Raw genomic sequence first — 12,139 nt, forward strand, 5'->3', positions numbered from 1 at the left:
GCCTGACAAAGGGCAGAGGGCAAGATTTTCCCAGCCTCCCTCAAAGACACCACCAGCTTCTTCCTGTCCTTAGCAGCCAGTTCTAGAGCCAAATGGAAGCAAAACACACTGGTGCCACGCCCACTGCGCCATCACGGTTCTCTCTTCTTTCCGTTCTCTGCTCAAGCATCACCTCCTTCCTGACCACCTTCCCTAAAATACCACCCTCTCCTCAAGCCCTTGTGGCTGGTCTGTTTCTCCTCATTTTCCTAGTGCGTGTCTCTCAGGCTTTGCTAGATTGTGTAAGTTCCCCAAAGGCAGAGCCTGGAGTGGTCTTCCAAGGTGCCCACAGATGTGCCGACGAAACGACAGGTGCCCCCGCACCTACTGGTTGGATGGTCTATGCATGGTCTAGAAGCATCTTGACAGCGCCTCCTACAGCATCTGCAAATGTTGAACAGCTTCTGTGCTGAGATCTTCACCCCTCCTCACAGAAGGCATGCTGCTAGGTCAGAGCCAGCCTGGCCAACAGGCAGAGCAGGAGCCTGGTGAACAGTGTCTGCTCTACGTTCACACATTCCTCGGTCCCTGCAGGCAGGCACAAGCTGAGTAATCTCGAGAAGACTTCGCCCATTAATTGGGGACACATACTTCGTATGTGATCAGGTTCATGAAGAACAGGTCGTGATGGCGCAAGGGGGGTGGCGGGGGTGGGTATGAGGTAAGGGGGCAGTGCTGTTCCCCAGCAGTGTCTTCCCTGTGGGGAGGTTGCCTGGCTCATGGGTTTTCAGTTTAGGCCAAGTTCACGCCCACAGCAGCAGCTCCGGAGGCTCCTGCCTGGTCCAGGGTCTTGAGTGTCAGAGCCATTGTCTCTGGGTGCTGCTGTGGCACAGAATGACCCGTGTGCCCACAACAGATCCCAGCCTGACTCAGGAGTGCCTTTCCATGCTGTCTTGACTTTTTTCACAGCAAAAAGCAGTTTGCATTTTTTTTTTTAAAAGGGAGTTTCGGTTTCATTTCTGTTGCTAGGGCCAAAACAGAGCCCTCATTCCTGACAACAAATCCTCAATCAGCAGAGGGGGTGTGTCCTGGATATAAGCTGCAGAATAGCTGGGCGGGGAGGAAAAGTGAAAACTACAAAGCCCTAGTTTTGTTTTTACGCAGGCCTCCCTGAGAAATATCTGGAATTATTATGCAGGCAAGATGAGTAGATTCGGCACTTGGTAGGAACTCTGTATCTTTGTTCTTAACCGCCTGGGTCCTGACTTCCCAGAGCCCTCATGCCTGCCTTTGGAGGTGTTCCCTGAGAAAGCAGCTTGCCTCTTCTCCCTCCGGCTCTGTCCCTGGAGCAGCGAGCTCTCAGAGGTCTGATTCTCTGCCGCCAGTTGGGGTTGCAATTTTGGGTGAAGCACCCTCGCAGGAAAGCCTCGCAACCCCAAGTGGGGGGACCGCAGGCATCCCAGGTGTGGCTTCCTCCTGGGAGCTGGTAGGAAAAGTCCCTTTCTGACCTCTGCTCCACCTACTCAATGAGAATTTGCATTTGAAAGAGATAGCCTGCACTTTAAGGTTTAGTCCCCAAAAGATGCAAAATATAAGTGTATCTGTACTATCCCTTCCACTGCTAATGAGTAGAATGTGCTGTTTCGTTCTGCTTTAGCTCGCTGTTATCAGTGCTTGCTGAACTGAACGTTCCTACAACTGAATGGGCTGCCACCGGCCTTTTTTTTTTTTAAGATTTTTTAAATTTGTTTATTTTGACAGAGAGAGAGCACAAGTAGGCAGAGAGGCAGCCGGGGGGGGGGGAGCAGGCTCCCCGCTTAGCAGAGAGCCTGATGTGGGGCTCTATCCCAGGACCCTGGGATCATGATCCAGAGCTGAAGACAGAGGCTTAACCAATTGAGCCACCCAGGTTCCCCCCACCGGCTGGTTTTAAAGATGAAATTCAACTCAGTGAAAGGCGCCCTTAAAATCAACTACTTGAAATTAGAGTGGGTCCTGTCTGAGATTTAGTCCCTTTCGTGGAATGCAGAGCTGCCTACCTGTGATTTTAGGCACCACTGTTTACAAGAGGAAAGGATTTCTAGTCTCCCTTCATGTTGGAAACTGGTGCTTCTAGTTTTTTCAAACAATAGAAGTGTCTTTGCTCAGAAAACAGCACCAACTTGAAAATAAAGCGATCAGGGATTTAAGTGGGGCCCGTTGGCTCCTTTTAGTAATCTTATGCCAAGAGGGGCAAAGATCTGAATGCTAGATTTCAGAAACAGTGCCCAAGCAGCCAGGAAATCGTTAGTAATGATGAGCAAACTCCACAAGTTTGTATTGGAGACAAAAAAGCTTTTGTGTGTCTACTGAAATGCTTGTGTTCAGCTTTTATTTATAAATAAGAGATATATGCCCATGTTCTTTACCTACTGTGATTAAAACAGGTTCCATTCTGTATGTAATTTATGGTCCCCTATGTCCAGTGTGAGGTAGCCCAGGAATGGAGCAGTAAGTCCGTTCAATCCCACCTGGCTTCTAGGAGAGAAATTGCAGTGACCTCAACTTTCACACCAAAAATAAGTAATAAAGACAAATGCTATGTACACCTGAAGAAATGTAAATAAGAGTTAATCAAGTTATTCCATAAAAGCCACAAGAGCCCCTGGTGCTTGCATGGCTCCAAGTTTATTTTAAGAGCTTCAATCAAACATAGCCAGTATATTGGTCTCTTGAGAGTCTGCAGGAGAATAAGTTATACAACGGGGGAAAAAAATTATATTGATGTAAGGTTCACTGGCATTTCCGGATACTGTTTCAAGGTGTTAACATGGCTTGTGAGCCTCTCTTTGCTGATTTTGGCTTTTTGTCATGGTCCTGTGTCAACACGATGCAAAGGCGCCCTTTCCAGATTTCCTTCAGCTTCAAGTATGAAAATCCCGTCACTCCGTAAGAAGATCCTCATCCCTCTTGGGAGGAAAACTAAATTTTACAGAAAGAAAAGCAAAGCCAAGTTGACCTAATCGCTTGAGTCACAAGAAAGGAAGATCACCTTCCAAACCAGTTCCAGGAACCTGTCCAGGGTTTCGGACGCCGAGTCAGGTGTTTCCAGCCGCAAGGTACCGGGCAAGTTCAAGGCTGGACATGGTGGGGGCGAGTCCTTCGTCCCCGCAGCACCGGCCGAGAGCAGGCCTGGGAGAGGAGGGGGGCGCCGTCTACAGGTCGGAGTCGCAGGGCAGCGAGGCGTGGCAGAACCCGGTGCTGCCCCAGGAGTCGCGGGGGGAGCGGGCGTCCTCCCCGCGGAGCACGTCTATCTGGTTGATGTAGGCGCCGGGCTGCGGCCGCGGCATGGGGAAGCCGGCCTTGGGCTGGCGGGCGGCGCCGGGGTTGGCCGGCCGCGGCCGGTGCTGGCCGTCGCTGTAGTACTTGATGGCGGGCGGCAGCGCGGGCTCGGGCCAGTCGACGTGCACCGTGCTGATGCTGGGCCGGCGCGGGCCGCCCGCGGGCTCCTTGCGGCGGCGGCGGCAGCGCTCCTCGCACCAGGGCGCGAAGCTGAGCGCCAGCGAGAAGCCGCCCAGCAGCAGCAGGCAGCTGCCCAGGTAGCCCAGCACCAGGCTGTAGCTGACGTGCAGCGTGACCGGGCTGGCGTCGGCGGGCAGGGCGCTGCGGTCCGCCAAGAAGTGGTTGTACCAGGAGACCGGGATGAGGCTGAGCAGGCCGGCGGCGAAGAGCACCGCGCCCGAGAGGCCGGCCAGCGCGAAGCGCGGCTCCTCCTGCCAGCAGCGCACGCCCAGCGACGCCAGCAGCAGCCCCAGGGCCGTGGTGGCCAGCGACGTGACCATGAGGGCCCGCGCCACGCGCACCGGCTCGGAGTTGAAGTAGCCCCACGGGTCCGGCTGGCCGCACTGGCGCTCGCGGCTGCTCTGCTCGCGGCACATGTCCCACAGGCCCTGGTACAGCTCCACGTCCACCGGCTGGTTGAGGAAGCCCTTCACCAGCCGCCAGCCGGGCGCCAGCGTGGCCGTCAGGTTGAGCAGCAGCCCGCAGGGCGCCAGCACCATGCCCAGCGTCATCACCGCCGGCGTCCGCATCCCGGCGGCCGCGCACCTGCCGCCTGCGCCCGAGTCGACCGAACCGTCCCCTCTCGGCCGCTCCCTCCGCGGGCCCTCCGCGCGTCCCCGCCGCTCCCGCCGCCCGCGAGGCCGCCGGCCCCAATCGAAACCGGTTCGCTGGCGCGTCTGGCCGAGACTGCGGCCCGAGGTGCGGGCGCCCGGGGGCGGCCGGCGGGGCTCAGCCCGCCCGGGTGGGAGGGGAGGGGGGTGCGAGCCGAAGGCGGAGGGGGCAGCTCGCGCGCGGCGGGCTCCGGGCCGCGTCCACACCCCGCCGCGCCGCCGGGCTCTCCGGGACCGAGCAAAGGTCGCCCCGCCCCTGCTCGTCGCGAGGCCCCGCGGCCCGGCCGGCCCTGGGCGGGGGGAGGAGGGAGGGGGCGGCGCCGCCCGCACGGCCGCACCTGGCTCGGGGGCCGCGCCACCGCCCTCCCGCGCCGCGGACCCGGGTTCGCCGCGGTCGCTGCGGCCCCCGCCCGTCCGCCCGGCGGGGCCCTCCTCTCCCCGCTCCGCTCCCGGCGGGTCCGACGTCCGCTCGCAGTTCTGGGCTGTTGACTTTCGGCCACCCGCGGCCGAGCGGGCGGCGCCGGGGATGCGTCGGGCAGGTGTGCGCCGAGGGTCCCCGTCCGGCGGCGCGTCCCGGGATGCGGCGCTTCGGTGGCCTAAGAAACCGTGTTCAGCGTGCTGAGTAAAAGCCCCACCCTGCAGTTTCAGTCCCGCTCAAAAGAATCAAAGGTAGTATTTTTCTGGGATGAAGGGTTTCAGAGGATTCTAATTATTATTATTATTATTCCCATGGAAAAGTTTGAAGAGGCCAAAAAAAAAAAAAAAAAAAAAAGGAGGAGTGTTACTGGGCGTCCTGTGCGGCACACTTTTCAGTTGTGTCTAACCATATAGGGTCCTGTGTCCGTTTCTCGTCCTTGAGCTGCTTTATACCTCTGTCAGTTGTTGAAAGCCTATAGTACTGCCGGTGACTTTTGTTCATAAAGATACAGATGAGGGGGCGCCTGGGTGGCTTAGTGGGTTGGACCTCTGACTCACGAGTCCCGCTGGGGTCTGATGTCCTGTTGCGGGATCAAGCCCAACCTGGGGCTCTGCGCTCGGCGGGGTGTCCGCTTGGGTCTGTCTGTCTCTCTCTCTCTCTCCTCCTCTGCCCTTACCCCTTACATTCTCCTCCCTTTCTCTCTAAAAGAAATAAATAAATCTTAAAAAGAAAAAAAGAAATGCAAATGAGCTTGTGTCAGTAGAACGGAAATGATGATTGCCCAATGGATACTGACCAATTCGACATTGATTTGTAGATTTCTCAGCTGTATACCTGTAAATGTGCATTCTTCTTTGAACTGGTCCTAACATCATATTCCTTCCCTTGTTGCTAACGAGTTAAATAAAATCTTTGGCATGTGTTCATTTTATACTTGTGTGAGAGTCATGATTTTACATTTTTCTAAAAATCATTCTTAAAGATATTTTTCTCATTTTCCATAGTTCTTACAGTGGAGGTGTATTATCTTTATAATTGGTTAAAATGAAAAAATATTTCTAAAACCAAAGTTAAGTGTTGATTTGAAATAATTTTAAACATTCTAGAGTGAATAATAACCAGGTATAGGAATCAAAGGAATACCTTTGTCATTAAAAACTTTTTTCTTAAATTATTGTAAAATACACATCACATGGAATTTACCATCTCAGCCACTTTTAAGTATACAGCCCATTGGCATTAAGCACATTCATGCTGTTGTGCTACCATCACCAATGTCCAGCTCTCAAAGTTTTGTATCTTCGTAAACTGAAACTCAACCCATTGACCAATAACTCCCCATTCTGCCACCACTCCTCATGCTTCCAGCCCCTGGCGACCACCATCCCCCTTTCTGTCTCTGTGAATTTGGGTCCTTGAGATACTTCATCTAAGTGAAATCATATAGTATTTATGAGGCTTATTTCACTTAGATAATATTACCAAGGTTCCTCTGTGTTCTACTATGTATCAGAATGTCCTTGCTTTGTTTATCCATTCATCCTTTGATGCACCCTTTGATTGCTCCCCCTTTTGAGTTACTGTATGCGTAAGTAGATGACATGTCAGAGCCTGAGTCAAAAAGTCATGCTCCTTGGGGCACCTGGATGGCTCAGTGGGTTAAGCCCCTGCCTGTGGCTCAGGTCATGGTCTCAGGTCTTGGGATTGAGCCCTGAGTCGGGGGTCTCTGCTCAGTGGGGAGCCTGCTTCTTCCTCTCTCTGCCTGCTTGTGATCTCTCTCTCTCTGTGTCAAATAAATAAATAAAATCTTAAAAAAAAAAAAAAAAAAAGTCTCACTCCCTCAGCAGAATCTACAAATTTCAGCCATCTTTGTCTTCAATCAGTACCAGTGACTTTGATAATGAACACAGTATGCGGAGGCCAAGAAAAACAGAGCTGTACCCACCTCGAGTCTAGCCCTGACATAAGTACAGCCATCTTGGCAAAGCAAAAGCTGGCACCTTGCACCCCCTCTCCACCCGCTCCCCTCCCCTCGGCAGTACGTGTGACATTCCTCAGCCACCTCTAACTGCCCTAAAAGGAAAACAAATAGTTAACTTGCAGAGATCACAATCCTGCAAAGCAGGAGTCTCCCTTGGTTTACAAATGACCTAAAGATCTACAAACAAAGAAGCTATCTAACAATAGCACAATTTCCAGAGGCAAATAACTCAGTTCCTCAAGCCTTAAATAAAGTTAAATTTCTTCTAAACCCAAATCTCACTAACAAGGAAGCTTGATAACCAGAATGTGCCATTCTACCAGGAAACTCCCAATTGTCTTCATGCTAGTGCCTTACTAAAGGGAAAAACGGCCTTAACTTGATAGTAAACAGGACTTCAATATCCTGACAGTCTTCTTTACCCTGATAGCCCTTCTGAACACCCCCTTCATCCTCACCCAGAGTCCACCCCTACTCTGCCTTTAAAAACTCTGACTATAGGGGCACCTGGGTGGCTCAGGTCATGATCCCAGGGTCCTAGGATTGAGCCCCGCATAGGGCTTCTGCTCAGCAGGGAGCCTGCTTCCTCCTCTTTCTCTGCCTGCCTCTCAGCCTACTTGTAATCTCTGCCTGTCAAATAAATAAATAAAATCTTTAAAAAAATAAAATAAAAACTCTGACTATAATCTGGCTTGGGGTCCAAGTCCCTACTCCGCTGTGTCAGGTATACTTGGGCCCAGGCTTAAGCTTGTCAAATAAACCCTCATGTGATTGCATCGGTGCTTGGCTCCTTGGTGGTCTCTTGGTTGCAAAAACTCGGGCATAACAAGTACTGGTTACTAATGCTCTTTCATTCCTGTCTGAGATTTGTGAATTGGCTAGAAATAGGAGCAAGGCATTCTGGGCCTTCCAGGAACAGAGTGTTAGAATCCAGATACCCGATACCCACAAGAATACAGCCCCAGCCGTGATTTATAAATGACCCTGTGTGTAGCGGCAGCCTCAGAGAAGCCCATCTCTCTTGACCCCAGCCAGAGGGTTAGCTAATCCTGCTCTAGAATATTGCCTTCAGGGAACTTTCCTGACAGATGCTCTTGGAGCCCCTCAATGGACAGAGAGAACAGAGACTTCATCAAACTAATGAAACCGATCAAAAGACTGTTTTTGCCCCTGCTTGCTAATATGTTGTTGATGAATGTGTTCTGAAATTTGATCTAAGACACTCTAAGACTGCATATTGGAAGTTACCTTTATATTTTTAATGAGGTATAAATGACATACAATGCAGTGCACACATCACGTATTCTAAGTTTTCATATATACATAACACCTGCGAAGTGATCACCACAGTCAGGATGGTAACCACACCCATCACCTACAGAAGTTTCTTTCTACCCTGGGTAATGCTCACTCTCTTCTCCCCCTGCCACCGTCCCCCCATCCCCAGGCAATCACTGATCTGCTTTCTGTCAGTATAGATTGGTTTGCATTTTCTAGAATTTTGTAGGAGTGCAATCAATCACACAATATAAATCACCAAGAGACCATCAGCAGGCTTTCCCCGGGACCAGCAGCCCCCTCATTTGTCTGAACTCAAGATCACCTGGGACCAACACTTAGGGAAAACACAGATTCCCACTGAATGGGATTCCCCAGGGTAGTGAGATGGAATCTGTGGGTTTGCAAGCCCTCGGGGGATTCTTAGGTTTAGGGAAGTCTGGGACACAAAGCCAGCGTAGCCAAAAACAACTGAAACCCCCCTCAGCTCTAAGAGGACATTTTTGCTTTCGAACAGCGAACAGCGTTTCACAGATTATCTCTAATTTACTGTGGTTTAGAACCCAGGGAGACTTGGGGAAGACTTTACAGGATCTGAGTCCTCTCCCCACGTGGATTCCTGTGTGGAATGAAGGAAGCCCAGGCCGTGTGACCTGGACGGAGGACAGGAACCCTCTCTGTTCTGTCTCCTCAATCTGTCTCCTGCCTTTGCACTGTCTCCTTCTTCCCTTTCGCCTCTCCCTCAACCCAAGACATCCTCTCATCTTCCCCCTGGACTGGTTTCGAAGTGACTACCTACACCCACACTTTCTCTGTCCCTTTCTCTTAGCCACCCAGGCCCTCAGAACTGACGTTGTAAAACTGCAACTGAATCTTGTGCTTACATTAACCTCTGCCTTAAAATTTAAAAAAAAAAAAATATTTATTTATTTATTTATTTATTTATTTATTTATTTTAGAAAGAGAGCACGTGCAGGGGGCAGGGTGGAGAGAGAGGAGACGGGCTCCACGCCCAGTGTGCATCCTGACTTGGGACTCCATCTCAAGACCCTGAGATCATGACCTGAGCTGAAATCAAGAGTCAGACACTGAACCAAGCCACCCAGGCGCTCTTAGACTCCTCTCTTTTCGGGCTGCCTACAGCCCAGCCCCAGCGACCCACTCCTGCCCACCTCCCCTCCACCGCCTCTTTTTCACACCATTACCCCCAAAACTGGATTTTTTTTTTCTCATTTTTTTCCCCTCCTTTCATCCCTAGATCTTTGATATGCTGTTTCTTTTTCCGGAATCCTGCCTTCCTTTTCTGGACCCCAAGGCACCCTTCAGATCTTTGCTTTAAATACTCTTTACTCTGGGAGGCTTCTCGGTCTCAGGGACTGAGCTCCTGTTTCCCCCTGGGTCCTGCCGCGCACTCTCTTCCACTGCAGCACCGGCCGCCGCAGTTCCTCATTACTTGAACCACCTGGTTTGTCCGGCGAGGTTGTAAAGCCTTCGAGGGCAGGGGTGATGTTTGTCTTGTTCTGCTCTGGCCCGAAATCCATCTTAGGGCCTGACCACAGTAGCCACTTAGCAACCCGACTGTCTCCTCTGCCCCGCATTCTTGCACACGGAACCCACAGGCTTGTCTCCCAGATGACCGCCTGGCCAAACCAGGTGGTTACCGCATCTCCGTGAACGGGTTTGTTTGGTGGTTATAGGAGCGCTTGCTTTTCTCATCATGGAAACCAGTGAAATACAGGCCAGCTCCGGGTGTTTCTGACAGAGCAGGGTAGCCCTGGGGAGGGGGGATGTCACTTTCTCAGTGGTAAGAGAAAGAGAAGATTGCACTCTGTAGCATCTGACCGCAGACCTGCATCACCCTGTCCCTGTTCCACGGACTTCCAAGTTCATTGTAAGGTTCAGTGAGAAACAGCACAAATCCCAGTGCAGCAGGAAGGAATTGTTGCTGAGATTGTACCTGTCCGTGAAAGCTGATCCCAGGGCCCTAGACTAGCTTTCTTTTCTGAAGATAGGCCCTATGGTAAGACCAGAATCTATTCACTGTGCCCTGGGTTTCCAGATGAAGCGTGAGCTCCCAGCCACTAATTCTAAAGGGACGAAGTCTGGGTCCCCTGTTAGCCCTCACAGGCTGGTCACGGATAACACTGAGCACATAGTTCCAATCTTCTGCAGTGATGTCATTCTGGAAGTCACGTGACAAACTTCCGGGGGGGGGGGGCAGAGGGACCCACCCCATCAGTGTGCTCTTGTGAGGTGACCTCCGTGTCCTTCCTCAAGGTCCTCACATTTTACTTCCCACAGAGAAGGCCCTAAACACTGTCGCTAGGCTTTCAATGGCAAATTCAGTAGGTTATGGAATAAAAAATAAATTATAAAAAATTAAACTATGACCATTCTTTGTTTCCTTCTCTATTTTATTTTTAAAGATCTTATTTATTTATTTGACAGAGATCACAAGTAAGCAGAGAGGCAGGCAGTTGGGGGTTGGGGGGGGCAGGCTCCCCGCTGAGCAGAGAGCCCGATTAGGGGCTCAATCCCAGGACCCTGGGGTCATGACCTGAGCCAAAGGCAGAGGCTTAACCCACTGAGCCACCCAGGCGGCCCTCCTTCTCTATTTTAAAATAGCATTAAAACAGCTAGAACTAAGTCCCTTCAATATAGCATTAGCTTTCCTCATTGGCAAATAGCCTGACAGCCCTTTTGCTAGCCTTTATATTATTTAAAAAAATAACTTTTTTTATTATTATTAAAAAAACTTTTGATATCTAATTTAAAGGAACACTCAGTCAGCTCAGTATCACATCCCCTAATTTATTTCCTTTATGAAACTTATTGCTACCAAAAATTATTTTTTATTAATTATGTATTGACCTATTTATAGTCCATTTCTCCCACTGCATTGTTAAATTCCAAGCACTAGGGACTTTGCTGGTCCTGTTTGTGGCTGTATTTTGGCACCTAGACTATTCCTAGCTCATAGTAGTTACTCAATCATTGCAGTATGTAAATATGTACTAAGTTGATTAAAGAAGTTTTGTAAAATTTCCACACAATAACACATAATGAAGTTACAGCATACATCACTTTATTTTTTAAAAGATTCATTTATGGGGCACCTGGGTGGCTCAGTCAGTTAAGCAGGATCAAGTCCTGCATCAGGCTCCCTCCTCAGTGGGGGGTCTGCTGCTCCCTCTCACCCTGCACGTGCTTACTCTCTCTCACTCTCAAATAGATACATAAAATCTTTAAAAAAAAAAAAAAAAAGATTTGTTTATTTATTTTATAGGTGGGGAGGGACAGAGGGACAGAAAGAGACTCCTCACAGAGTGAAGAGCCTGACACCACCCAGAGTTCATAACCTCAGCCGAAATCAAGTGTGAGACACTTAACTGACTGAGCCACCCAGGCATCCCACACCATACATCTTAAAAAAAAAAAATCTGAATTTGACTACTCTGTGCAACTTATGTAAGTGGAATTATACACTATTTGTCTTTTCATGGCTGACTTCTCCTACCGTAATATCCTCCAGGTTCGTCCCTGTGGTAGCACCTGTCAGAATTTTCTTTCTTTTTTTAAAGCTGAAAAAGATTTCATCGTATGTGTTACCTCATTTTGCTTATCTGGTCATCTTTCAGGGGCCACTTGGTTTGTTTCCACCTTTTGGCTTTTGTGCATACGATGGCATATGGCTTCTAATTTATTCCATCTTGTTCTGTATGGTGGTTGCCTATCCAAAACAAGATCCTATTTGCCATCCCTCTCAGACGTATCAGAAGGGATCATGCCATTAAAATAAACAAACAAACAAAGACAACAACAACAACAACAAAAACCCCAAAACTTGCTTAGCTTTTATCTTCTAAAGGCTTCAAACCTGGGCACCTGGGAGGCTCAGTTGGTTAAGCGTTTGCCTTCAGTTCAGGTCATGATCCCAGGGTCCTGAAATGGAGTCCCGAGTCAGGCCCAGTGCGAAGTCTGCTTCTGCCCCTCCCCCTGGCTCATTCTCTCTCTCTCTCTCTCTCTCTCTCAAATAAAATCTTAAACCCTTCTTGCCTTAGCCTCAGGCTGCTGCTGTGCAATCATTGGGCTGCACAGTGTGGGCGGGGAGAGGAGTCTCCGGCTGCCTTCCATCATAGCCCACTTCTCTCCAGCCCCATCTATTCCTGCCTACCGCAGAGCAAAAACTGCTGCCCAGCCATGGGTGGGTTTCTCTAGGTCATTGAGATAGTTTTCAGCTTGAGAATAGTATTCTTGGGGTGCCTGGGTGGCTCAGTGGGTAAAGTGTCTGCCTTCGCCTCAGGTCATGATCTCGGGGTCCTGGGATTGAGC

At 50.2% G+C, this 12,139-nt stretch overlaps 1 protein-coding gene across 1 annotated transcript; it reads right to left on the reverse strand.

Moving 5' to 3' along the window:
• Positions 1 to 2,627: 2,627 nt before the first annotated feature.
• CLDN23 (claudin 23) lies at positions 2,628 to 4,390 on the reverse strand. Its single transcript, XM_059384553.1, has one exon. The coding sequence runs from the start codon at positions 4,047 to 4,049 to the stop codon at positions 3,174 to 3,176; it is 876 nt and encodes a 291-aa protein (XP_059240536.1). The 5' UTR covers positions 4,050 to 4,390; the 3' UTR covers positions 2,628 to 3,173.
• Between the last annotated feature and the right edge of the window lie 7,749 nt (positions 4,391 to 12,139).

This window comes from Mustela nigripes, chromosome 18, assembly GCF_022355385.1.
Source record: "Mustela nigripes isolate SB6536 chromosome 18, MUSNIG.SB6536, whole genome shotgun sequence".
Taxonomy (NCBI): domain Eukaryota; kingdom Metazoa; phylum Chordata; class Mammalia; order Carnivora; family Mustelidae; genus Mustela; species Mustela nigripes.

What these genes read in the sequence shown, in the direction of transcription:
- CLDN23 (XM_059384553.1), bottom strand. Translation starts at nt 4,049, where the DNA reads ATGCGGACGCCGGCGGTGATGACGCTGGGCATGGTGCTGGCGCCCTGC.